The sequence below is a fragment of the Colius striatus genome, chromosome 12 (genome assembly GCF_028858725.1).
Source record: "Colius striatus isolate bColStr4 chromosome 12, bColStr4.1.hap1, whole genome shotgun sequence".
Lineage (NCBI taxonomy): Eukaryota > Metazoa > Chordata > Aves > Coliiformes > Coliidae > Colius > Colius striatus.
Window position 1 is genome coordinate 14191918 of NC_084770.1, and position 26737 is coordinate 14218654.

Below are 26737 nucleotides of genomic sequence, written 5' to 3' on the forward strand. Positions count from 1 at the left end.
CGAATGGTGGAAATTCCCTCTTCTGCTTTGTCAGCTGAGGAGTCCGAGGCTGCCGGTCAGTGGTAACATTCACATGATTTTCCCCAGGAGTGCACTTCTGTCCCGTTACACTGCCAGGTCTGTGGTGTTACACTGGAGCGACAGCTTGCCTCCCTCAGAACCTCCCTTGCATCGTTTGTGAAGAGCAAAACCATTTGAGGGACTGAGGTTCTAGGCTGCTGGCACATGCATCCTATGCTAAAGGACATGAGTGCAACAGTCCAAGCATAGAGAGGGTACAAGGCGGCCAGGCTGGTGAGAAGAGGTGCCCCTTCAGCCAAGACTCTCAACTCTCCCACAGTGCTGCCACCAGGCAAGGGACTCACGTCAGCCTTTGGCCTTGGTGGTCCTCATCCCCTCCCTCCTCCCTGCTTTGTCAGCGGTCCTGCCAAGCAGGGCCTTACCCCTGTGGACACAAGGGCTGCTGCTGCCTCTCCCTCTCCCGCCATGGCTGGTGCTTCTTGCCACGCACAGGCTGAGGAGCCCGAGCTGGCAGTGGGGCAGAGCCGTGCTGCCGTTGGACACGGCGCGGGCAGGCCGGGCTGCGCCCCTCGGGCGATGCTGGGGCCGCGCCAGCGTTTCCCGCCTCTGCGCTTCCCTGTCCCCGTCTCGCAGCAGCGGGCAGCGCTGCCCCGAGGCGGGCGGCCGCGGGGCTCGGCGGAGGGGCGGGCGGGCGGGCGGGCTGGCGGCGGGGCGGGGCGGCCGCGGGCCCTATAAACGCGGGGCGCCGCCGCGCTCCGGCTGAGCGGCGCGGTGCAGCGGCGGTCGCGGCGGGACCCGACCGGAGTAGGCGAGAGGAGGTGAGCGAGGGCCGGCTGGCCCGGCGGCGTGCGCCGGGGGGAGCACACGGGGCGGGCTGCAGGACCCGAGGCGGCCGCTCGGCGTCCGGCGGAGGGGAGCCGGGGCGGTGTGCGGGCTTCCCGAGGAGGGGAGGAAGCAAAGTTTCCCTGTTGACAACCCGGAGGCCGCTGGCCACAAACGGTCTCTCCGGCCGCGGTATCCCCGGTGCCGGCGGGCTCTTCGGGGTGCCCTGCCTGTTACCTGCTCCCACAAGTTTCCCAGCGCCGGATGCGTGGGCGCTGGGGCGTGCGTGGGCGCTTCTGGTGCCGCGACCGTCTTCCTCTCATTGGCTTTTTTGAAAGCAAGGAGGTTTGAGGGTGGGTTTTCCACGCACCCCAAGAGAAAAAGGCTTCCAGGCTGGTAGCCCTGCGCTGTGCTGTGCCGGCCCCGGTAGGGAGCAGCGGCTCCCCGCTGCCGCCAGCTCCGTCCCGTGTCCCCTGCGCTGCATCCCCGGGCCGGCGGCAGAGCCCGCTGCTCCCTCACGGCTGCGGGAGAGGTGACGCTTCCCGAGCATCGGCTTCGTCGTCAGAGCGTAAAACTGCAAGTTACTCACTTCATTGGTGTTTCCTGTCTGCTGTGAGAATGAGCTTGCTTGTCTTGTATCAAAAATAAAATTCCTAATTCAATTAGTAACTGAGGTTTTCTTTACTTATCGAGTGGTAGAGAAATGGGAAAGAAGTATTTAAAGCCATTGCAGTTTGGGGAGAGAGGGTGTATGTGTTCAGTTCTTGAAACGTGGTTTGAGTAGTGCTGGTGGCATCAAATTGTGTGTTGAAGCAGGGAGCTGGTTAGCTAAAACTGTTATTTTGGCTCCCTTTTGAATAAGATTCTGAGTGTGCTTCATGTACTGAGTTCTGGAGGATGTGAAAATGCAAAGTACACCTCAGGAGAGAGTCTTTGTCTCTTCGTTAAAATGATATTCAGTATCTTGGGTCATTGTGCAACGAAGGGGGATCTTCACAGAGAAATGAAGCCTTTGGAGGTGCCATTGTGCTAACGAATAGGTGTTAAAATGTCACACCTCCCCTGAAACTCGGGAATAACTCTTTGTGGATTAAGAGGCCTCAGTGTGGTTCGTTTCTCTCCTTTCTCATGCCTGCATATGATTCTGAAACGTGATTTAGGCTTTGTGGTTCTAATTGCATTCTTGGGCAATTTCCTGAAAGAGAAACCTGGTAGACTGACTTTTTTTTTTTTAGTTATTTCCACAGCATTGAAAAATTTCTGCTACTCCTCCCTTCACTTTCTCTTGCCTGAGCATTTAGTAATGTCTTACCTCCACAGGAATTCATTAGAAATGTGGTTTTGTAGGGACTAATCACAAAACATACGTAGGTGTAAGCAGCTGTACTGTTGTGTAGCTTTGGAAAAGTAGATGTAAGCAGCTGTACTGTTGTGTAGCTTTGGAAAAGAGGAGAAGCTGCAGAAATCCATGAGGGAAGTGAAAAGCAGCTGCATGCCTGCTGAGTGATCAGATGAGTCTTGAAGCCTGTGAGGTGAAGACCAACACAAATAAAAAGGCAGAATGATGGAGTAAATTGATTCAAATACACAGAAGATGTGCTAGCCTGAAATTTTAGCGTTTTATGGGGTGTGATTAAAGCTGTGAGAATAGCAGCTGTTTGGCACAGGAGTAAACTTTGAGTAACGGATGCTAGTCCACAGCTTTTTTCACAGTTATGGACAAGTTGATTGTCAGGCGATTTGTCAGAAAATTAAGTCAGTAGCTCTTAAGATATGCTGGAGAAGTTGCTTCTCTGGACATTAGCCTTGTATCTGCTACCTAGGTGTTGGGATCAGTCAGAAAAGCTCCTCTTTGGTTTGGATTGTGATATGGCCATTACTGTGGGCAACTAAATATATATATATATATATATATATATATGTGTGTGTGTGTGTATGTCATGTGGGAGGTGATATAAACTCATGTCAGTACAAAAAAGAAAATAACAGAGATCTGCAGTGGATTTTGTCTCAAGGTGTATACCCAAGTGTTGAAGCTTCTGTTTGGTGTTGTCATTGACAACCAGGAGACTAGCATGTCATAGTGGCATACAGAGACTTTCAGTGTGGGTCTCTAAATTGCACAAGTAGAAGTGTTAAGAAGCTTTAGGACTGGTACACAGCATACTGTAAGGCAAAAAAATGTCAAGCAGTGAGGGCAGTAAGTTTCACCAGGCTTTTTTAGACTAGATTGGAGAGTGTGTGTGTGTACAGAGATATATTAAAGAAACCACCTCACCTTGTTGCTGGGAATTAAAATGGAGATGCATGTAAATTGTGTACACCTACAGTAAGGGAAGTGTTTGGAGGCACTGGCTAGAGATTTGTGTTGTCTTGCTGATGGTGAGCTCAGTGTCTACTTTGCTTGTGCAGGTAGCTGTGGCTTTTGATCCTTGCTAGGCAACTGAGATGCTCATGCTTATAAAAGATGAGCCTCAGCAAAAGATTTTTCTTGGAAGCTGGAGTTAGGGTTGTCTGAACTGCTTGGATTGCCTAATCACAAGCGTGCATGAGAGAGCATGCTTTTGTAATATTAATTAGGGGGAATCCAGCATAATCATCAAAACACTTCCAGTTAGTTGGTCTGTTAACTGGATTCTGCAGTCCTTTAGGGTAAAAGATTTTCACATGGAAAGACAGGGAAAAGATGGATTAATCACCACTAATCTATAGAGCATTGCTGGATGCAGTCATCTTTGGGTGCCTCCAGGCATATCCTCCCCATTGCCTGTGACATAACTAGCAAATCATGTTTTACAACAAATTACTAGCCTGTAAGTGCCATATAATTCGGTGCACCTATATGAACCATAAACAGCTTTTGAATGAACAGAGTGATGAGAAGAATTGCCTTTTTTAGCATTGGAGAGCAGGTAGCATGGAGTAGCCAATCTCCTACCTGTGAGTTTGGAAAATAACAGTGTAAATTAGAGGCCTATGAAAACAAACATGTAAATACCTTCTGTGTGTGAAAATGAGAAAGCTAAACATGTGCAACCATGTACATGTTCAGGTGTGTCTCCTCTGTGATAGTTAAAATGATGGGATGGGAGGAGCCCAGAAAGAGATGAAATTACAGGTGGTCATACTCTACAGCTGTAGCCACACAGACATTGAGGCATGCTGTGGAAGGAAGCTGTCCTGCTTTTTCCTCTGTGCTGCTAGAATCTAGCTTGCTACAACTGCATGAGTACTTCTGCAAGCACAGAAGAGGCCACTACTGCAGTCAGTCAGTGTGGACAGGAAGAGGATGGGCCAATTTTCGCAAAAGTGCTAGCATGTGCCACACTTGCTTGTTTGTCATGGCTTTGAAATAGAATTAAGGGCTAGTTGAAATGCTTTATCCAGTAGCATATCTTTTTGAGCAGTGTTTCTGTAAACACAGGAGTTTTGGCAGCTTCTTTATGTTGTCTATGGTCTGGTGTTCACCTTTAGTAGCCAGAAAGATGCTTTTGTTTCTGTCTCCTGGATGAGATCAGGAGGTGACTCATGCTGAGATCTGATAAATATGCCACAAAGTGATTTAAATATGAAAGCATGTTCATCCTGTGGATTGAACTCCTCATAGTAGAAATCTGACTGTACCCAGCAACATGATGGAAAACTGTGTGCTTCAGGCAGCCTCCTGTTTTCCTGGGCTTTAGAAACAGTGGCCTGAAGTTCTTTTTCAGTATTTTGGGACCGTGCCAGCAATTGTGGAAGACATCAAGACTGATTACCTGAGAACTCTGAAGACCACTTCTCAAAGCTATATGTAGTGGCCTTGGCGTGCAGGTAGAAACTGTTTCATGGAACTGTAGAGAAACTGTTTTTGTGAGAAAATCATTGCCAACAGACTGTAAGCCCCAGCTGTAAATCACACTGGGGTCTCCAGCAGTGATACTGAGTTGGTATGTCTTAACTCTTTACTTTAGCTAACCTGCAGATGATAGGAGTTCACGTTCATGAGCTTTGTAGCTTTGTTTTCTTCTTGAATGTTTCTTCTTATTTAACAACTAGAACTTTAACCATTTATTCCTGCAGAAGGGCATGTTGTATTTAGTGATGGTCCTCACTGTTACTGAGGTGACTGTGTCATCTGGTCTGAACTGCAAGCTTCTGTTGGCCAAAGATTGTGAGTGGTGTTTGAGGTTTCTTGTTTTGCTTTAATTGCGGGGGGGGGGGGGGGGGGGCAGTATCTGTCCTTGACTCTGACAGGTTACAGGTGAAAAAAAAAAATAAGGAGCTCTGAAAATACCTCTAACTTTTCCTCTTCCATTCTATTATCCTCTTACTTTACATCCTTGAGCTATCTAAGGAATCCTGTGTAGAAGTTGGTGGACTTATCTGTTAGCTGTATATCTCCATCTTGCTATATACCTTCCTTTTCCAGGAGTAGTTCATGTAACTATCTCTGCAGTGAAGCAAGCTTGAAGCCTTCAGCTGCTCTGGCAGCTCGGCTTAAGAGGCTGCTTCCCCAGCTAATTGCTTATTTCCTCTGCTGAGGTTCTTCATCTGTGTTACAGAAATAACCGTGAACTCTGTGGAGGCTTCTCAGCCAATGCAGCACACAACTTTCAGCCAACAAACTTTCAATCTGAACTGAATCAGATGGTTTAATATGCCAGGCCATGACCTGCTCTTGCAGATTCTTATGCATAGCTCATATTCAGTTATCCCTGTTATCTGGGAAAATTTCTGTCTTGCCTTTCCAGAAACCTGTAGTAAAGCAGTAATCGGAAGTGAGGTCAGCTTAATGAACAGTGTGTTTTCTTAAATGCACATCTTCTAAATAGCTGTTGATTCTCTTATTAACTGGTTCATGCAAGCCTTCTTGCCAAAGACTGAGAAGGTGTGTATCTGAGTGTACAGTTAGAGTACCCAGCACACTGCTTCGTTCCTGCATCCTTACTAGGTGTGATTCTTGCATCTGTGATTTCTGATGCTTTTGTGGTTGTCTGGTTCTGCTAGGGAGGAGAAAAAGATGAATGTAAGCAAATGTCTGTATGCTTTAAAGAAAAATGTAAATATCCCTATTTTTTTTGTTAACCTTTAAGCTAGTTCTGAAATGGTTGAGAAAAGGCCACTAGAAAACTGGTATCTGCTCTTTCTGTTAGTTTAAGTCTGTTTTGGTGATGCTATCCCAGAGACAGAAAAGTCCACTTTTTTTCATCTTAATTGTAATCCTTGCCTACATTACACTTCAAGAGTTTTTCTCATCTGAAATACTAGATAAGTGAAGTTTCTAAATTCACTGTAAATAGGAAGTGGTTGATATATTGTACAGTATGATTAAGAGACTAGTCACATCACACTGCATGTCTCCAACCACAAGTGAAATAAATGGTTAAGAACAGTGTTCCTGTCTCCCCAAGTATTTTGTCATAGTAGCATTCCCTAGATACAAGCTTTAAGTTTCAGGTCTTGGGTATTGATGAGTTAGTGTAAGTAAAAGTTCTTATAGAAGAAGTTTTTATTATGAACAGAGAATACTGGAGTTTGAGTGTATTTTTCATGGTGAAATGAGTGTATCAAATACAACCATGTAACTTTACAGAACAGCCAATGCTGTTACTAGCATAGCCTTACCTCTTGTAGGAGAAAAAATAATGCAAGTAATTAAGTATTTGTTTATTCTAAATGCGACTTCTTAAAGGCCATTTGGAAGACCGAGATCTTGTCTCTTGTTACCAGTTATGTGCCTAACCAAAACATGTATAGGCTGTAGTTAGATATCATGTGGCTGATGTGTCCTGCTGTCTTTCTTAGCTTCTCAGGAGTATAAAAATATTATTGCTCACTTTATTTTCAGTTGTATTGTAAACCCAGACTGAACCATAGGGTGTGGAATGATGGGAACTGGGCTTTGGAGGGCTTAATAGGAAATACAAATACTTCTGTAGAGTAAACCTAAAAGGTTTCAAATCTGGAAGCAAACAATCTATTTTCTACTCTGCAGCAACTCACACGTCTTGTCAAAGGCTACTGAAAAATTTTGCTGTTGGTTTGAAGGCTCCATTCTGCCTTCAGCTTTTCTTTTTTTCCACAGACTTTTTTTTCTTAGCTTGATAGTTCTTCATGTCTGAGTGATCCAGAGAGTAGTGTCTTAACCCTTCTGAAGAAGGATGTGTACTAGGAAGTTCCCGATATTTAGTCTGCTCCAAGCACAGCTCATCTTGCAGTCTCAAGATGGCTGTGCAGCCATCTCCACAAGGCTGCTTCTAAGAACTCAGCCTGATACATGCAGCACGTGGCATGTGTTGCTGGCCAGCATATTAAAATTGACCTGTGGAGAGAAGGAAAATGTTTCAGTTTATCCTGCAGTGGTGTAGAGATGTGGGAGTTGTGGTATCAGAAGACTCCCTGCAACAAGTGGAAATGAACAAAAGTACTGGACTTCTCTTTAATAATTTTAAGAAATAAAAGGAGGTCAAAGACTGTAGCAGAGAAGCAGGGGTTAAGGTGAAGGTGGTGGTGAGCTACCTGATAAGACATCAGCCAGTATTTGGCCAGCACCTTGTTGGAGTTACTTCATAAATCTCCACTTATGCAGCCTGTTGCCAAAGTTAATACCCCTTATTAATGGGAGCTTGCAATGCTGTAGGTCTGCCTTTGGCTCTTAATGAGCCAGTACTTGCATAGTGAGTGTTGTTAATGTACATTAAATGTGGGAACTGTGGTTCTATGAAGGCTTTTCTTTCCCAAAAACTTAATGTGAGCCTGGGTTATGGTCCTACTGCTAAGTTTAGATAAATGCTTTAGTCATTGAACCATCATTTACTTTTCTGAGGTAAATCCACAGCAAGAGGGTACAGTCTCACTGCTATGTTGTGAAACACTACTGTGATGCATCTTTTTGGGAAACTGGTTCTGCAGCATTAGTCATGATGGCCTGACTGTTTCTCCATTATGTTAAAATAACCACATTGCATAAAGAACTTAAGATCAACAAAACCCACTTCTTTAATAAAGAGACACCAGTAAATTAAAAACATAATCCTCTTTAATCTTCCTGATATAGGGAGACTTGATAATAGATCTTAGAGAAGGCTGTGGGAAACCTTGCTTTAAATATGGGAGTAAATAACACAAACTTGAACAGTAGCTATTGAACTTGCCATAATGAGAGAACACAAATAAAACTTGAAAATGGTGGTAGAACTGAAAAGTCCAGAATTGTCTCTAAGTCCTCTGCATTATGATATTAGCAAACTTACTTCAGGAAGCAGAGCTCAAGTTGTCTTTTTAAATTATGTATCAGTGAGGCATGGAAGTAAAAGCAAATGATACATAAATACCTATCTGTGTTGAAACTGAGTAGTGCCTGTGTAGTTGTAGTAGTATGGTTACAACTGAGGGGTGAAATAACAAGCTACAGGAAGTTTCACTGTCCTTCGTGCTAAATGAAAACTCCCAAGAAATGGTGATCAGGACTCTCCATAAAGAAGCAGTAAACTCCAACTTTCAGCTCCCGTGGGAGCTGTGCTTGGACAGTGAGATGGTTTCTGTCTGAGGCCAGCCAACTTTACAAGCTGATGCTCTGCTGAGAAATTCCCCCTTGGCAGGGAAGGCTGGTTGGACACAGCTAAATGGGAGACATTCCAGATGGAGATGGTCCATCTTGCAACAAACACAAATCTGCTAATGAACTGAGAGAACTGGAAATAGAGAAAGGACTAAGGTTGAGAGAGGAAAGCCTCAGAACCAGCACCATGCATTTTGATGTTGTGTGCAACGTTGACTGTAGTGCCAGAAGTCAGACCAATAACTTCACATGCAAAATGTTTTTAAAAAACCTTCCATCTTACCTCCACATAAGTTGGGTTTATTTCCTTGATAGTGACTTCTGCCTCTTCAGAGCAATGTAAGTACCGACCAGTTTAAAAGCTAGCAATTGTCCCTTCTTAGTAATGGTCTGCATATACTAACCATTCCAGGATTTGAGTGGTAAAAATCCATTTTGTTGTGTTAGATACTTTTCGGGTGACCTGCCATTTTGATATAATATTTATTTTTTGTGTGTATGGGAATGTCTGGTCTTTTTCACTTCTTTAGGGCAGGAAGAACAACGAAGAGTCTTTAGATGAAAGGTAAGAGCCAGTATTTAGGATGTACCAGAAAACCTGGAAGAAAAAAACATTTTCCAGTTCTGTTATGAGGAAGAGGCCACTTCTGAACCTGCCTGCGTTTAGACTGTGCAATGCTGCTTTAAACCTGAAAGTATGTTTAGCTGTAATAGAGACCAAGCAGCATGGTAGGAGAGGATACTGAAACTGAAGGCTTTAGGATGTAAGAGGCTTAGGCATAAGGGGAGTTGTGAACACCTGTGAAGGAGGTGAGAAGCCTACCAAGAGGCTTGAAAGTTTCAATATGCTGCCAATCATGCATCTGGAAAACAAGGCCCAGTGTGTCACCTTCCCACTGCAACTGAGTGGTCTTGTTGCTTTGGAGAAACAATTACTGTGTGCTTGGCCAGCTCCTTGAAATGACTGTTAACAAGTTTGATTGAGTATTTATTCAGTCCTGCTGCAGAGAGTTAGTTAAATACCTGAAGTGAAACTGCTTTTTCTGAGCTCATGTCAGTTGAAATAAAACTTTTAAATTGATAGCACAGATGGCACTGACAAGGAAACTGCAACATCTCAGACTTGGAGAAATCCCTGAATGTTTGTCCTAGGTGTCCTAGGCTGAGTTTCTCTGGGCATACAGGCCACCCAGGGCTCAGTGGCTCTGAGGTCTTTGGGGTAAGTACAGTGCTGTGGAACTCTGCTTTGTAGTTTTACTTTGTTTAGCTGTTCTTGCTGCTGTTTTAGTTGCTGCTGTTCACTAAAGTGAGGTCTGGTATCCAAGCTTCTTTATGCTTGATATGTCATTAAAGAAACTGCAAAATCTGTCTCGCAGCTGCAAGAATGAGCATTTTGGGTTATACTTTATTGCTGTTGAAGTCAGCCTTTAAAATCAACAGTTGGAGGTCTTATAGGATACTGATGTACATACAGCACTTGGTACAGATATTTTAATCTGTGCACGGTTGCACTTTCTCAATTTACTTTGAAGTGTTCTTCATGGTCTCTGGGACAGGTCTTTGCTCCAACTTACATTTTAAATCTGGGTATTTTTTTCAGATCATATTTTTGTTGCTGATCTTGAACCAAACAAACTACTTTTCTTCCTCTCAGGAAGAGTGCAGCAGCTCAGTCTGGCTCTCTGAAAATGAAGTCCTTCCTAAGCTAGTTCTTTCCTGTAGGAGGATTTCCATACACAGCAGCTTTTTGTGCCTGGGGCTGAAGATGTAATTTCTCCCTGCTCCACCAAGTGCCTTTCTAGACTCAGATCAAACAGTCCACATTAATGTAACTGCTTTTGTACTATGCATTCTGTAAATGTAGGCCGAAAACATCATGCCCTCTGTATTGACATAAATACTTCCATAATAACTTCAGCCAGAAACTTAAACTACGCATTATGTGGGTGATGTGCATAGCTGAGCCTAGTGAGAGTTGAGTGTGCTGCCTAGTATGGATGAAGGTTAGTGTTTGCAACACCAGCTGGAGGCTGAGGTCATCTGAAGATTGGTAGCCTGAAGACATTTGATCACCTGTCGTGAAACAACACATTACCAGTGTAGATGTGACGTGCTGTGATGTTCCTCTCCTGCTTTCCCCAGAATCCTGTGCCTGACTAGCCTGTCTAAAAATACATGATGGCTTAAACTAGGCACTTATATATAGGTAGTAACTACTAATTTAACGTTGTGTATAGGACTCGGTATAGTGTTTTTTCAATGAGACAGGTGGAGTAATGAAGCTTCTGGTACATGTGCTGTGGACAAGGCATCCCATATACAGCTGAGCACATGACACTTGTCTTTTGTTCAGAGTCTGTAGCATTAGGGTTAAGAACTGGATTAGCATGATAAATTTAAGTTTGTTTTCAGTTTTTATTAATCTCTAAATGCATTCCTTTGGGTCAGTTTCAGTATTGACATTGTTTACAAGTTCAAGCTGTGGGCTGTTGTCCTTTCTGTAAGTTCTCATTCTAAGAAGTAGGCAGCCTACCTTGAAGAGGGATGGGTTTTTTTAGTGCAGCATTTTCCAAAAGCCCACATTTATGTAAATGAATTTGCCTATACACCTTCTCAGTTAATGTTGTAAAAATATAAAGGTCACAGGCAAATAAATGCCTAGCTTGTATTTTTGTTTGGCTTTCTGAAGCATTAGATGCAAATTTAACTATCAATAAGTTTTTAGCTTTGGTATCGTGAAAGCTTGTTGAAAGCTTGTTGTTATTCTGTATAGCAGGTCAACTGTTTCCCATCCTACACATCCTACCTCCTTTTGGATTTTTTTTCCTCTTGCACTGTACTTTAGCTGTTTCTTTCAGGATATGCAAATATACTTGCACTTGTTACTGAGCGGCATAGAAGTTGAATATGCTGAAATCCATGCCAGAATCATTAATAACATGAATGCCACTTCTGCTTGAAGATGAAATTAGCTCCTCAGTTAACTGGTGAAGCTATGCAATGAACACAGCAGGGTCAAGAAGTGACTGCTCTGAGCTAATGCTGAAAAACAGTTTTATTCTTTTCCTGTGCTCAGAGCACTGCACAGCTTTGTTTTGCTTATTGAGTAGTTACCTGCTAGAGAACATTTTGCAAAATGGAAACCAACCTTCCTTAATGGTGTAGCAGGAGGGAGGAGTTAGGCAAGCGTGGAGACCTCTGGGGAAATCAGGTGCAGAGGTAATAGGTTTTCCTGAAATGAAAAAGACAAAACCAAAATCCTGCAGCAGTGGCCTTGGGAGCAGAGTTATGTTGTTTTGACAAGGCTTCACACATGTGTCATGGGGAAAATGCAGGGCTGTTGGTAGCTGTCACCCTGAGCCTGGCAGGGGCTGTCACCAGTGAAGTAGAAAACTTGAGACTTGCAATATATTGTGGTAAAGGCAAAGAGGAGAGAAATCTCTGACTTCAGTTATGTACTGCATTGCACAAGCTGAAATGACAATGAAACATTGTTTTATTTGATGTTGTAGAGGTGTCGCTATATACTTTAAGCAATGTGATGTGTCAAGGGGAGATACACTCAAAATAGCCCAATCTCTTCTGGTTTTCCAGTTGGATCAAGTGGAACTGCCTCAATCAAATGCAGGGTTTTCAAATTGTGTGCTCTGTGTTGCCTGTCACTACATAGGACAGGCTCTATTGCACCCATGTTAACTGCTTACTTTTAAGTGCATCCACTAAAAATCTCTCATAGTTGTGAGGTTTGGGGGTGGCTTGTTTTTGGTTGGTTTTTTTTTGCCAAGATACTAGGTAAAGGTGTAAGTCTGGTTAGTCAGGTCTCTGAGTAGGGAGAAGAGATGGTTACCAAACCATCAAAGAAAACCATTAAACCCAAACCCCATCTTCTCTTGGAGTGGCAAGCCACATGTGCCTCCTGCAGGGTAGCATGCCATTAGTTGTAGAGCTACTGCCTGGGAAAGATGGAAGCTTTCCTCTGAAGAGCAAAACTAAAGATTTCAGGTTGTTGGTTTGTGCTAGTATCAGACAACATTTGAGAATGTTCCTTATTTAAAAGTACAAATTTCCTTTCCCTCTCAGGCTGCTGATCCTTCCGAAGACTGCTTCCTGCTGTAGCCAGTGGTGGGAGGTGCAGGACAACTCTAGAAAGCCATCAGCTTCTGGGGAGTCAGATGGCACTTGGGTTTTCCTCTTGCAGATCTGGGCTGCAGCCAGACAAATCCACTCTAATTTTCAGAGTAAGCTTGAGCAGTGCCAGTATGTGCTAGTATGGAGCTCCTTTTGGAAGGAATTGTACTTTAGAGACTCCAAATGGCTTGGGGGATTAGCAGATTAATGGGAAAGGCTGTTAATTAGTGGGTGAGCTGTTAACCTGCTTTATAGGACAGCCTTTTCACTTTCACTTGCATAACTTAAAACAGTCCAACAGGTTCTTCTGGTCACTGCTATACTAGTAGTTGAGTTGAGGGCAGAAAGATGTCTCAACTCCTGTGTTATTTCATGTTCAGCATTTGGTTTATTACGTCTTGCAACAGCAAACTTTGACAAAGCCCATTTTATCCCCTGAAATGGTGTAGAAGACGGTGGAAATGCTGTATTTGTTACTTTCAAGTGTTTAGCACAGCTAAAGCACATGCTATTAAAAGATGATTAAACGAATCTCTGCAAACACCAGCTGGTTTTGTGGTAATGAAGTGCTCAGAGTGGTTTGAACTTGCAGCGTAGGTAGGCTGTGCGGCAGCAGGTTCCTTGGTGCAGCATGCCCTATGGCCCGTGGGGGGGGTGGCCACCAGCACCCTGCAGCCCAACGATTCCCTGGCCCCCAGCTCAGGTGTGCAGAGGGCTCAAGGGCAGGAGAGGCCTTTTTGGGGGTTTTGCATGTGGTGTGCAAATGAATTTTAATCAGTTGAATACCTTCTGCGGCCTGATTAGCCTTTGGTGAGCTAGGGAACTAGCTGACTCCTCAGTGTGTTTGAGATGATCACCTCAGTGTTTCTAGAGCACCCAAGTCAGCTCAGTGGGGGAACAGGCTTGCGTGTTGGTCCAAAAATGGAAGTCAGGACTCTTGAAGTGTGCAACTGAAATGTCTGAATATAAATGTCATGAATGAACCTCTCAAAGGTGAGCGGGGAACCTAATATCATGAAGTAGAGGGATAGCCATGCGATAATTTCCTAAGTACCTGTTTGCCCTGACAAAAAAAAGGATTGAATACAGTTCAAGGAGGAGGAAATGCGGCCCAGTAGTTACAGTAGCTAGTGTTTACAATTTTGGCTTGGTTCTTTAATCAGTTGCCGATAGGTCCTGAACAAACTTGCTACTGCTTGTGCCTCAGTTTCTTTGAGGTCATGAGTGTAACAGTACTGAATTCTGTTAGATGTTAGATCTGCAGATGAAGATTGGCCCATTTTGAATGTGAACTTCCTTTGTTCTCTGAATCTTAAGTAGGGAAGTACAGGCTAAAATCCAAACTTAATCTTACACTTTAAAATCTAAAGTCTTCCTCTATTCTCATTGTGAAAGATGCCAGTTATGCAGCTAACTTATTATTCTAGGCAGGTGTAAATTCCCACAACAGAAGGTCTGTTTGCACACATATATGTATATGCTTCTGTTCATTGCAGAAAATAATCTGTAAAATACACTGTGCATCACATCTTGGTGGGCGAGATGCCTGCAAGGCTTCTTAGCACTAATCCTAAAGGGCAGTTTAAATAGAATGCTGAGACTCCACCTACCTGAAATAGAAGCCTAACTGAAGTTGTGTGTGGTAGGAGACAGTTCCCTAGCTTGATGGCTTTTGTCTTGTTACATAATCACTGATATCTAGCTAGTTTGTGATTGTCTGCTTCTGGAAATCCCTGGAACCTTAGACACTGATACTAGTAAAATGCAGGTATGAGTCCTGTTGCCAGAGCTCTGTGAATGGTGTGTGGAGAACGTGCAGGTCTTCAGGTAAACAGGAATTTAAGTTGAAAATAAGAATGCTGTACTTGTGAAAGCTGACTTAATTTTTTCCCCTCTGGTTTTCTTGCAGGTATCTCTAAGCCTAAATCATGAACTGGCACCTCCCGCTTGTCATCGCTCTTGGGATTTTAACATCTGTATGTTCCCAGTTCAGTTTTTATCCTCTGGAGGAACTTAGCTCTGATGTTGGAATCCAGGTCTTCAATCAGATTGTGAAAGCTAAGCCTCAAGACAATGTTGTCGTTTCTCCTCATGGGATTGCATCGGTCCTGGGGGTGTTGCAGCTGGGTGCTGATGGCAAGACAAAGAAGCAGCTGACTACTATGATGAGATACAGTGTAAATGGTCAGTGATTCCTAAGGTGGTCTTGGGTTTGTTTTGTCAGATCTTGTGCTGTTTTGAAATGGCTTTCCAAGTGTGGTACACTGCATCATACATTGATTAACTCTGTTTACCAAAGCACAAAATGGACACAATTGAAGTTAATTGGCAATGCCCATTTGAGTTATGGGCATGTGCATATCCTTCAACTGGCTTATACACAGCTCTGTTAATGGCTTCAGGGTCCTGGATAGAACTGCCTTCATCCTTGCAAATTGATTTTTCCAGAACAGAGTGGATGACAGTTCAGGAACTGTGCAGGAAAGCTGCAGTGTCCCATTTTGGACTGTGCTGAACAGCCCTTAATGTGGCATCCCTCAGATTGCAGAGAAAGATTGTTTCTTGTCATATCGAAAGCAATGCAAACTCTAACCATACAATCAATACTTTCCCTCTGATGCTCTTCAGCTTTGTTCATTTGTGTTTCTGCTGTCAGGATCCCTGAATCTGTAGTTCTTGTAGTGCCCTCTTCTTGAAACAACTGTTTCTGCTTTTCTCTGTGCCTGACACTGCATGCATCTGTGTTTATAGTCCTCTGCCAATGTCTGCCCCTTGAGAGGGTGTAGGCTGAAGATTGTTGCTGCTTTACTTTGCATGTTGAGTATTTTTGTGAGTGTTTGCCAGAAAGATTTAACATCTTAGTGCCAGCATTCTACCTTCCTTCCAGGAATAGGGAACCCTCAGAGGTAAGTGCATGTTTGAATCTTGAAGAGTATTGTTATATAACTTGTTGTCATGTCTTCATTTGCTTTGCTGTTTTGGTCCTGGGTTTAAAGAACAGCAAAATGATTTATCATCTTAACATTTAGGTATTGTAGATGTAAATCTCTTCATGGGATTATCAACTTCAGGAACATTTGAATGCTCCAAGTATAGATAACTGCAAAATTTTTGAAACATTCTGTCGACTGGTTTTATTTGGCCTGCAGACTCTCTAATCTCAACTATGAGACACAGAGGTTCTCAAACTCGTTAAGTAGTCAGTACCTTGTTAGAGACTTGCTATGGAATGCTACCTATATCCTTGCGCAGATCTCCTCTGCTCTAGTTTATGATTGCCTTACAGTCCTTTGGCAACTGCAGTAAATGCTTCTTTGGAAAGGTAATAGTTGGAAAGTATTTAATCTATCTTTAGCTGTCTTTTAATGCAATTTAGCAGCTGGAAGCAAAGAGGAGAGCCAGCATCATGAGACCAGCCAGCTCTCCCTGGACCACCAGAAAGTGCTCCGTGGGCCAGCAGTGGTCCGCAGAATACAGTTTGAGAACCTCTGTTATGGTATGTTCTCCAAAAGAATTTGCCCATAGTATTGGAGAGTTAACATGTAAAAATACAAATGGTACTGCTGAAGCACTTATGATACATGAAACAGCAAAGCCATCTGAGGCTGCTTCTTATATGTAACAGAGTATAACTCCAAACTAATTTATTCCCTTCATATCTCTTATCTCAAGTTTGTCTACATAAGGAAGCAGTCTGGAAATGTTTCTGCCTAAATTGTGTTGGGAAACAGAGGGAGCTCACCAATAACAGCTGTAAAAACAGCCAACCAAGGATCCTGTTCAATATAAGGCTTGAAGTTTCTTGTCTGGCAATAGCTTCCCTGTGTAGACAAGCATTCATTCATAAGCCATAACAACTGGGAGAACTGGGTATGGTGAACATACCAGTTCTTCTGTGCTGCCATATGCCTTCTCTCATACAGTAAAGGAGCTAGCGAGCACTCAATGCAAGCTGCTTTCAGGTCCTAAAGATGTTAACTGTAAGCACTGGAACCTACTGCTTTCCCTTTTTCCTTTAAAAAAAAAAAAAAGGCAAGCTCTTCTGTTCAGAGTTTGACACCTGCTTTTAATGCAAGAGTCCTAGTATTTAAGGAAACTAAGACTTGATTTGAGCCTTATTATAGAAATCTTGACAGCTTCCTTTATTTTCCAGTAAATGGAAAGGAAGAATGGTGAGAAAAGAACTTTTGCTTTTCTCTGAGGTTCAAGACCACCTGTATAATCCTGCAGACCTGTTAGCACCAAGTAAGCTGAGACCTTGGCTTCCTTTGCCACTGTCACAATACTGACAGGTGACCTGGGTGCTTCTAAAATGAAATACACTTTGGGACAGTCTCCTCTGTGGAAGAGCGTGGCTCGTAGCTCAACACCAAGACTTGAACCTCAGTATTATCCCCAGCACTGTCTGTAGCATTCTGAGCTGACTGGGGGGTGGGGACAGGCATCACAGTGAAGGTCCTGTTTTTGTAGGGAAACAGTGTTCTTCAGATGAGAGATAAGAGGTATTTTAGGCCTCTCAGAGTGCCTGCTTTGGTCTCCTTTTCTACTCCAACACTCGATGTCTGACTATTCATGTCGTTAATAGTTGCATATAAAGTAATTGTTTGTTCATCTTATTCTAAATTAAACTTGCTGTTCTTTCCAACTAGGAGTTGGTAAAGCGTTAAAGAAGATAAACAGGCTCATAGTCTCAAAAAAGAATAAAGACATTGTTACAATTGCTAATGCAGTGTTTGCAAAGAGTGGCTTTAAAATGGAAGTGCCTTTTGTTACAAGGAACAAAGAGGTGTTTCAGTGCAGTGTCAAGAGTGTGGACTTTGAGGACCCAAATGCAGCATGTGATTCCATCAACCAGTGGGTGAAAAATGAAACAAGGGGTGAGTATAGGCAAGTGCTTTTTGTGCATGGCAGGGGGGTGTCTGGGACCTCTCAGATTTTAATGGAAATGCTGGGCAAAGATGGGAAGGTAGGAAAAGCTCTGCCTTGCTGTTGAAAAATATTGTGTTTTTTTAAGCTGGTGTTAGTACAATGTTTTGGGGCTGATGGACCAGGAATCTTGCTGCTCCAGCAGATGTGCCTGTCTGGTAGCCTTGAGGGATGTGTGTAATATGTCTGTCCATCTGCTCATGGGATCAGTGGAGCTTCTCCTGTACTTTGCCACCACACATCTGGAGATCTCTTGGAGCTACACTATCTGAAACATAAAAGATACTTCAAGCAACTCAGATGTTTGACTCAGATTTGTGGAAAACTGTAGAGCAGTTCGGCTTTTGTTCTTACTGCTCTAAACTCTTGCAAGATATGGCCATGTTATTAAAAGTCATGTTTAGTGGAGGATTTTTATTTTAGCCTGTAATTAACCGTGCCTTGACAGAACTCTTCACAGTTCAAGCCTCTTGACATCTAGCTACTAAAGCCAGGGATCATGTTTTGCTACATGTAGTCTAGGTGAACTATGTGTTTGGTATCTTCGAGTTAACACCACTGCCTGCTGGATGTGAGGAGTGTTCCTGATGTTGGATGTGGTATTTGTGAAGTGAGGCTGTCAAATTCTTTCTCTGCCATGTCACCAGTTTTGCATAGCAATGTTGCAGGCAGCGTGTGAGCAGGGAAGTGCTTCAGCTCAAACTACTGTCACTGTAAGGTAGTCTTAGATCTGATCATGTCTTAAAACAGGATCTTATCCCTTCTAAGTCTATTGATTAGCAAGATAGGTTTGCTTTCTAATTATCTCAAAGGTGTACTTTTTGACAAAGAATACTTTTGGCTTTATGAACCTCAAAAGTATTGCCCAATGAGTTGTCACACTTTCAGATCAATGGGCCTAAGTAATGTGTACTTTCGGTTCTTAATGGAACAGTTGGCCAGCATTGTGATGGAAAATACTCATGACTGACTTTATTTCTTCTAGGTATGATTGATCAGGTTTTAGCTCCAGCTGATATTGATGGCAGTTTGACCAGACTGGTTCTAGTAAATGCTGTGTATTTCAAGGGCTTGTGGAAATCACGATTTCGACCGGAAAATACAAAGAAACGACCTTTTTATGGAGCTGAGGGCAAGACCTACCAAGTTCCTATGCTGTCCCAACTATCCATCTTCCGCTGTGGTAAGCTCAGTAACTCCCAATACCACCAATTGTTGTAAAGTTTTCCTTCAAACTGAAACAAGAGTTTGCTGTATGTGTGGTGGGCAATGGTGTAGGAGGCTTTGTATTACATGAGTATCCTGTACTGCTAAGGTATGAATGAGCTTGCTGTGCAAGGTATTTGACAATTGCTTAAGGTCAAATACTCTGTACTTACTTTATGCCTTTCAAAAAGGAAAATTCAAAGTACTTCAACTGAGAACTTTTCACCTTACTTAGACTTTGCAGTAAGGAAAAACCCTGATTATTTTTTAAGGGGTGAGAATAAAGGAGAGCTGCTAACAGAAATGGAACCCTGGGGTTTATCTGGTCATGAGTTATATATGAAAAAGATGAAAGTAGAGTCAATGTATTTTACTCTATAATAAAGAAATGGGCTGTGGAGACTCCCCAGTCCTCTGGGAGAAAGAGGAGCACAGGGTTAGTGTGTTAGCCCTATCTCTCAAGGTGTGAAGCTGCTTTTCAAATTCAAGTTGAGTCACAAGTGAAAAGATGTTCAGCAGGTTCAGCCAGGTCTCTCATCAGAGACTCAGAGCTGACACAGGTAACTTGGTGCAACTTAGAGCATACTTCAGAGCTTGAGCGTTGCAGTCTTATGGAGCTATTACTGGCTTAAGTGAGACGGAAGCTATGATAAAGAACATCTCCTGTTGCATCCTAACAAGAGAGTAGTGCTTCCTGGAACTAGCTTCCATGTATGCTAAATACAGTCTGAGAAGCAAGCCTGAGAATACAGCTTGTTATAAATCCAGAAAAACAAGACACACTATGCTTTTACATGCCTAGTTTTATTGTCAGTGGTGCTCAACTAATATTAGTAGATTTCTGTTAAACAGCTGTAGCTTTCTGTCCCAAGCTTATGTATTAGAACAGATGTCATGTCATTCTTAGAGTGGAGGTGTGAGTTGGGGGTGATGGGGAGGCCTACTGCAGCATAGACTGTTTATCTGTGGAGTTTGGAAGAAGTTCATAACTTAAGACAAGCTTTAGCAAGACTATATCTTGAAGGTTTTTGACTATTGATTCCATTGCTGGTTAAAAACTCTATTATGTTGGCCTGTATTTTAAGCTGGAAGAGCTTTTGAGGCTAGAAAGGAACAAGAGAAATACTGCCAAGTTAAGGCTTGGTTTAGGTCAGGTATCTCTGGATATCCCAACACAGGGCTTCTATCCTACTTATGCTTGCAAAGGGATAATTTTAAAAGTTTAAGTTTAAACTACTTAAATTCCATCAGTTAACTGTGAAGATGAGCTCCCCCAATGTTTGGTGTGCCCTAGCATTAATGATAGTAGCCCATAGCAGATCAGGAAAGTAGTACTTCACTGTAGGACAGTTCACATTTTGTTGCTGTCCTGTAGCTGACTTGTGCAACCAGTATTTTGATCTGTAGGCCTTAAGCTGAGAAAAAACATCCTAATAAAAGGAAATAACCAAACTGCTAAGCTTGACACAATTCGTGCCAAACAGATGCAATACTGCCAATTTTCTAGCAATATGAGCTCAGTCAAGGCAGGTTGTATGGCCCTGACAACAAGATTAAATTTCTGATGAAGATGTCAGTTTTCATCTTCGGCTGACAAGTGCAGACTTACATGAAGAAGGAGGAAGATAGTAAGATCTTACTGCTATCCAAAAACTTCCCAAGAAGCCTTGTCTGTAGTTTAAACTGACAAGTTGTCACTTGAAACTCGTATAAAAAGTGTTTGCTTCCAAATCACATGCCAGAAATCCTACAGTAACCAAAGAGAACTTTGAGAGGATTGCTCAAAGATGGTTTTCCCAGCACTTACTGTAACTTGGGGGCATTGCTATCTCCTTCTCATTACTTGGCTTCTTGGCACTGCCTCAAAGTGGCTACTCTCCACTACCTTGGAAGACTTAAGACCTCATTAGGAAGCAATCTTTAGTAAGTAAGAAAATTAAATAACGCAACAGACTGCTTCCACCAGGAACTCTTCCAATGTCTCTTGGAAGAAAAAGGGTTTGTCTGCAAGATCTCTTCAGTTTGGAAAGGTAGTCTGGGGTGTTTTGATGCTCTTTGTTTCTTGGTGCTCAGTTGGTTCTGGTACAGCTGAGATCTGAAATAGAAATCCAGCTGCACAGACCTGGTGATTTCTAATGCAGCTATCTTGCTGCTCTGGGCTGAAACAGTATGTGTATCAAACTCAAATGAGTATTTGCTTCATGGTGTCATCCTGTCTGTGCTTTTTGTCAACCTAGTGTCTGTACAGGACCCAGGCCACTTGAGAAGGGCTGCCTAGCAGGAAGGCAGGCAGCCTAGCACATTAGTCAATTTTTGCCTGGGTCTTAAGCTTTCCTAGCAGACTCTTATAGCAGTGGGTGTCTAAAGATAAAATAGAGGTTTAAGGTTGTAGAATTGTTGCTCATTAGCTTTGCTTATTTTTTTTTTAGGCACTACAAGTACTCCGAATGAGCTGTGGTATAATATCATTGAACTGCCATACCATGGTGAAATGATAAGCATGTTGATTGCTCTGCCTACTGAAAGCACGACACCACTCTCTGCTATCATTCCCCACATCAGTACAAAAACAATAGGAAGCTGGATGACAACCATGGTAGCAAAAAGAGTGCAAGTTATTTTACCTAAGTAAGTACTAATATAATCCATTTTTCCTTCAGGGAGTGTTTTGGGGGTCATATGTATTTATCATCTGACACGGGTTGCTTGAGGCAACTTTCCTACATTAATTCTGATGCATTCTTTGTTCCAAATAGATTTACAGCGGTAGCAGAAACAGACTTAAAGGACCCTCTGAAAGCACTTGGTATTACAGATATGTTTGACCAGTCAAAGGCAAACTTTGCAAAAATAACAAGTAAGTTATTTTTTTTGAACCCATGGTAGACCTTATTCATCACTTCTGGCACTGACTAAAGCTCTAATTTACCAATGCAGCCAGCCAAGCATAGCTGCTCGCTTCCATTGAATTGATGCCGTGACTTTTTTTGCCCCTTGGCTTGGATTACAGCAGTAAATGTTGGTCAACTTCCTAAGAATTTATATCAGAACATGAAGGTCTCAAGCACTGTCTAAAACCTATGGCAAGACTTCTAAAAGTAGCATATCTCAGACTGCAACAAATACTGCAACTGTAGCACTTAACTTTTCCCTGAACTATGTGTTTAATGACTTCTTGAGCCCTAGCAAAGCTTAAGGATTAAATTGCCAGTTTAAAGGGACTGGACCAAACCAGAGAGATAAATATTGGTATCTGAAAATGAGGTAGTAGATGTTTTTGAACTTGTGACTCTAAAATGTTGTTTTATTTCTGTACTCTGCTTCCATTAAATTCCCAATTGGTTTCTACAGAGACTTAACAATAAGCCTGCCTTGTGCTGGCTTCATTTGAAAACAAATGCCTGTCATTCACTGAAAGAAAGATGTCTTGTCAAGTGCGAGGTTTTTTTTCTCCCCTAACATTGAGATAAATGAAAGTGTAACTTTAAATTCAGATAGCATATTTTTTCAGTCATGTGTTTAACTTGGAAGTGTTCACTTGCATTTTTACTTAAATGAGCAAATAAGAAAACCTAGTAAAGGTGGAGGAGGGAGGAGTAAGATAAGTTATTCCCTTTTTTGTAATGACTAAATTAGTGACTGTATTCAAAAGTACTACCAGTAATATTCTTTACTGCAACTTCAGGATTGTAGCAGCTTTTCTTGCTCTTAGCTGTGCTTTCATAGCTGCTTGCTACAAGATACTTCCAGACTCTTGCAGTAGTTATTTTTACTGACAGTGCTGTTCTTTGGGGTTTTCAGGGACAGAAGGTCTTCATGTATCTCGTGTTCTGCAGAAGACAAAAATTGAAGTCAGTGAAGATGGAACCAAAGCTTCTGCAGCAACAAGTAAGCAACTGTACTAATGACTGTCAGGCTTGGGAAAGCTATATTAGAAGACTATACTTGTGGGCAAAGGTAGTCCACTGTGAGACCATTGTAGGAATGGGCCCTGACTTCAGATCAGCTGATGGATTTTATGTAATTTCTCAGCTTGCCAATATTGATCAGACCACTGGTCCCCTCTGAGAAACATAAACAAGGATACCTCTGGAGAGGTAACAATTTGGCCACCAATGTAATGTTCCTGCCTATCCAGGTGGCAAAGAGGACTGAGTTACAACATCCTTGGGTAACAACCTAAGACTTGCAGTTTTCTGTGGATCTTGTGGTGTTATGATTCCTAGAAGAATAACGTGTGACCTGTCCAAGGTGGTAGGGTTTAAGCATTTATCTCTATCTGTGCCAGCTTCCAGTATACACTAGGAAGCTTAACTCTGAGTATATAGTCTGTTGTGGTACTTTGTCTAACTTTAAACCTTATCTTTCTTGCAAGCTGCAATTTTGATAGCCAGGTCATCCCCTCCTTGGTTCATAGTAGACAGGCCGTTTATCTTTTTCATCCGGCACAATCCTACAGGTAAGCAGCATTTGGATGTCCTTTTTTGCTTAAGTTGAATATCTGCTATACAGTAGACACAAAAGAAGTCTGGAGCTACTGAATAACTATTGCTTTTATAAACAAATCATGAAAGTTTATATTTATGCCTTTAATATTACGTTATTTTATTTGGAATACAACTCATAACAGGAAGAAAATGAAACTATTGGCTGCCAAGTTAACAAACAACCATGACAGGTTCATGGGTACAAAAGAACAGTGTCTAATGATTCCCCTGACTGGGAAGGAAAGCTGTCACTGACAGTTAATTGGTAAATAGGACCCAGCTTTCTTATGAACAGTAAAATAGCACTAGGGTGAAGGCTAGACTAGGATATAGGCTGTTGCATCAGCCTGCTGTGAACAGAAGTGAGTGTTCAAACATAGTGATCGTGGCTTCTTTGCAGTATGGGATGACTCTCAGAGAACAGAGCTGCCTCAGTTACTTTGAATAACTCATCTACTTCTTGAAGTGATGTGTGGATGATAGCTATGCTAGTTAGTAGGGAACAAGGTAGAGCTGCCAGCATGGGGGGATGAGTAGGCTCCTGGCAGCAGTCCCCATCCCAGGGCTCCATAGAACATCAACAGACTGTGTCTCTAGAAATATGAGCTGGTCACCTTATCCAAACAAACGCTTCCCTAGGCTCACCAACTTGAGGCTGGCTAGACAAGACTCACGACAAGGTGGCTCAGCTGTGCTCTCTGGATTTCTTATTTTCATGGAAAATATTAACTGTATTTGGTAATCCATGTTTTCATTTCATCCCTCAGGTACAATCTTGTTTATGGGACAAATAAACAAACCTTGAACGTGGAAAATACTTTCTTCAAGAAATAAACACTCATGACACCCCTGTTCTGTTAAATATTTTGTACACTACTCTTTGACTTCACTCAAGAGCTAGTTTTAACCACTGACTAGGTTTTGAAATGGGAGTCGACTTAGTTCTGGCTTTGTGGGGGAAAAGTACAGATTGAAAACTACAGTATCTCTTCAAAATGTCTAAAAGATTCTCTAAACTACTGAATGGTTACCTATGCTAACAAACTTTTGAGCTTTTTCTGTATCTACTAAGAATTTTATGTATGGCTTTTTGTGAGAGGATTTTAACAAAGAATGATAAACATGTCTGTTAATGTTGGTTTCTTCTTGTGTGGAAATGGTCTAATTTTGTAGATACCACCTATCAAGATCACTTTTGGTTCTCGATACCTGGATATTCTTGGTAGAAATAGATTAAAAGTTCTAGCAATTTTTATTTTATGTAGTGCATGTATCACTGAGAGTTTTAAAACTAATGTGGTGTTAGATACACATCACATTGTCCTGTCTTACTGTAATGTAAACTTGTTGTTGCTAGTATACACTTTCTATTCAATTTAAATTTTATATTTGTTTTTGTACAAAGGAAGAAATAAAAACTGCATTATGAACAGTCATGGATGTGCTGGTGGATATTTGGGTCCAGAGCCCTGTAATGTACTTGTTTAGAGGCCTGCTACCAAGGAAGGTGAAAGAAGGGTGGTATTGTGGGTGTGTCCTGGCTTTTGTTCAGGTTGTTTGGGTTTTTTACTGCCTGTTGTTGATTACAGAAGTGGGTTAATTATCTATAGGCTCAGTATCTGAAGAGCAAACTGTTTGCTATGCCCAAGTTACTGCTAAAACTGCCATGTGAGGACATCTCAGTGCACCTTTGGGGCCTTTCTTCTGGCTCCCTATGGTCTAGGTCATGTGCACATTTGCATCTCTTCAGCCCCTTGCAAGACTCTCCTGAGTACAAAAAAAATCTCAAAAGATACGCAGTAAATTCCTTCTGCCTGTCACAGATGGTTCTTTGCTTGCAAGTATGTTGTATTGCTCATGTGGCAACTGAGGGATTTGGATGGGGAAGGTAACTCTTTGAGATTGGCTGCTTCTTTTAAGGGCATCCTTGTAGTGAGAGGAAGCTGGCTGATGGTGGTCTGCAAGGAGAAATTCCTGCAGTGTCTGATAGACCCAGCACTAGTGTAGGTCAATAACTGTTGCATGTATGCACAAGCTAGATGATGAGTGAATGTTGATCCTCCCTTGTCAGGTAAAAATACAAGCTGAAGTGAAAAAGCTTCCAGCAGAAACCAGCTGTATTAGGAGAATGCCTGGCTCTAACTGCTGGGCTCTCTTTTCCTGCTTTATGACAAACATCACTAAGAACAGATCTGATTTGCTGACTTCTGTGGGATGGGTTAGCTGCCTACTGTCAAATCCTCATAAGCTGAGAGAGAAGTGCTAGGGCTGCATGCTTTCTTGATAGGGGCTGCAGGGGGGCAGAGTGGAAACAACCCAAACAAAAGCTCCCAAGTATGTGACTGATGTAACTAAAGATTCTAGTGCAGAGCAGGAAAACTCTCCTGCCTAGCTTAGCCAGGCCTGCCTTCAACTCCTTGGGTCTCATAGTGATATAAGGAGCAAAAGTAATAACAATTGCTACTGAGTCTTGTCCAGTTATGATGACAGTTGCACCAGTTTGTCCTGCATCTAGTTTGGTTATGGTTTCTTCAGCAAAAACAGAGAAATATTGCCTCACAGAAACTATATAGGTAAGACCTGAGCTGGACATCAGAAGGCATGTGATTTATGAGAAGTCACTACTGGGGTGCAAGATGCAGCCTTAGGGCTCTGGAACTGTGGGATTGTATTTCAGAATAACAGTATTGCTAATTTCATATTAAAATACAATGGCAATATGAGAATTAATTTTCCAATTGCTTCTATTTGATGTTTGTGGTAAGAATTCAAACACGAAAGGGTTGGCCCTCAAACTGAACTCCCATAGGGTTTGCACACACTGCTGCTGTGTGCGCTCTGTAGCAAGGAGGCTTGGGAATAGATTTGGACAGGAAAAAAAATGCAGTGATGTAAGTCTTCAGGTTTGTCTTAGAGTAGTTTCTCTGTGAACTACTGTTGTTAATCCTGAAGTAATTTGCAAAATAAGATGATTACTTAGAGCATGCTAAAAAGAGTAACTGTGGGTGTCTGTCTTTTTCTCTCCTGACCAGGCTGAAGCTGGACAACAAAGAGCATGGCCTGGCAAATGTGAATGGGCTCATTCAGCCCAATGAGGCTGGGACTACCTGTCCAAGCTGAGCTCTGAGCAAACTGATGGGGAATGTTGCACGGAGCAGCTGCTTGGGAGCTTCAAGGTTCTGTAGTACATGGATGAAATACATCACTGCTAAGAAAAAGGGTTTTTCAGCTCCTGCCACTTCTGATGGGAGACCTAAGCAGTATGGGGTTGTTTTGTTTCAGTGCTGGGAAAGAAAAGTTTTAACAAAATCAGGTTTGAACTAAGCTGCTGATGGTATTTGCCTTTCAATTGGGAAAAGGTGATCAGGATGAAGAGAAGTGAAAGGTTAGGGTTAGGTTAGCTCTTAAAAACTTCCCTTTCAGCAATGCTATAAAAACAGTCTGTGCTCTTCAGTCCTGGGAGTTGATTTATAACTAATTTCCAGTCCTGCTTGACAGAGTAAACTAAGGTTCAGTGTGATAGTATAATGTTAGGCCCAGTAGTCTTATTAACCCTTTCTGTAGCAGTCTGTTAGCAGCTCTTGAAAGGCTTTGAGTAATCTGC

General features: G+C 42.3%; 1 protein-coding gene across 2 annotated transcripts; it reads left to right on the top strand.

The window, feature by feature from the left end:
* Positions 1-762: 762 nt before the first annotated feature.
* SERPINE2 (serpin family E member 2) lies at positions 763-24536 on the top strand. 2 transcript variants are annotated; one of them, XM_062005598.1, is made up of 10 exons: positions 763-839; positions 14424-14698; positions 15891-16010; positions 17164-17391; positions 18426-18623; positions 21076-21274; positions 21403-21503; positions 22448-22534; positions 23022-23105; positions 23901-24536. In XM_062005598.1, exons 2-10 carry the CDS (start codon positions 14443-14445, stop codon positions 23936-23938), a joined length of 1311 nt encoding a protein of 436 aa, XP_061861582.1. In that variant the 5' UTR covers positions 763-839; positions 14424-14442; the 3' UTR covers positions 23939-24536. The 2 variants fall into 2 exon arrangements, with proteins under 2 accessions (XP_061861582.1, XP_061861583.1); XM_062005599.1 differs by lacking the exon at positions 15891-16010.
* Positions 24537-26737: the final 2201 nt, after the last annotated feature.

Bases quoted from the DNA above. Each gene is read 5' to 3' on its own strand.
- SERPINE2 (XM_062005598.1), top strand. From the start codon at position 14,443: ATGAACTGGCACCTCCCGCTTGTCATCGCTCTTGGGATTTTAACATCT. The intron at 17,392-18,425 runs GTGAGTATAGGC...TATTTCTTCTAG, and splicing joins GGTGAAAAATGAAACAAGGG to GTATGATTGATCAGGTTTTA. The intron at 23,106-23,900 runs GTAAGCAGCATT...TTCATCCCTCAG, and splicing joins CATCCGGCACAATCCTACAG to GTACAATCTTGTTTATGGGA.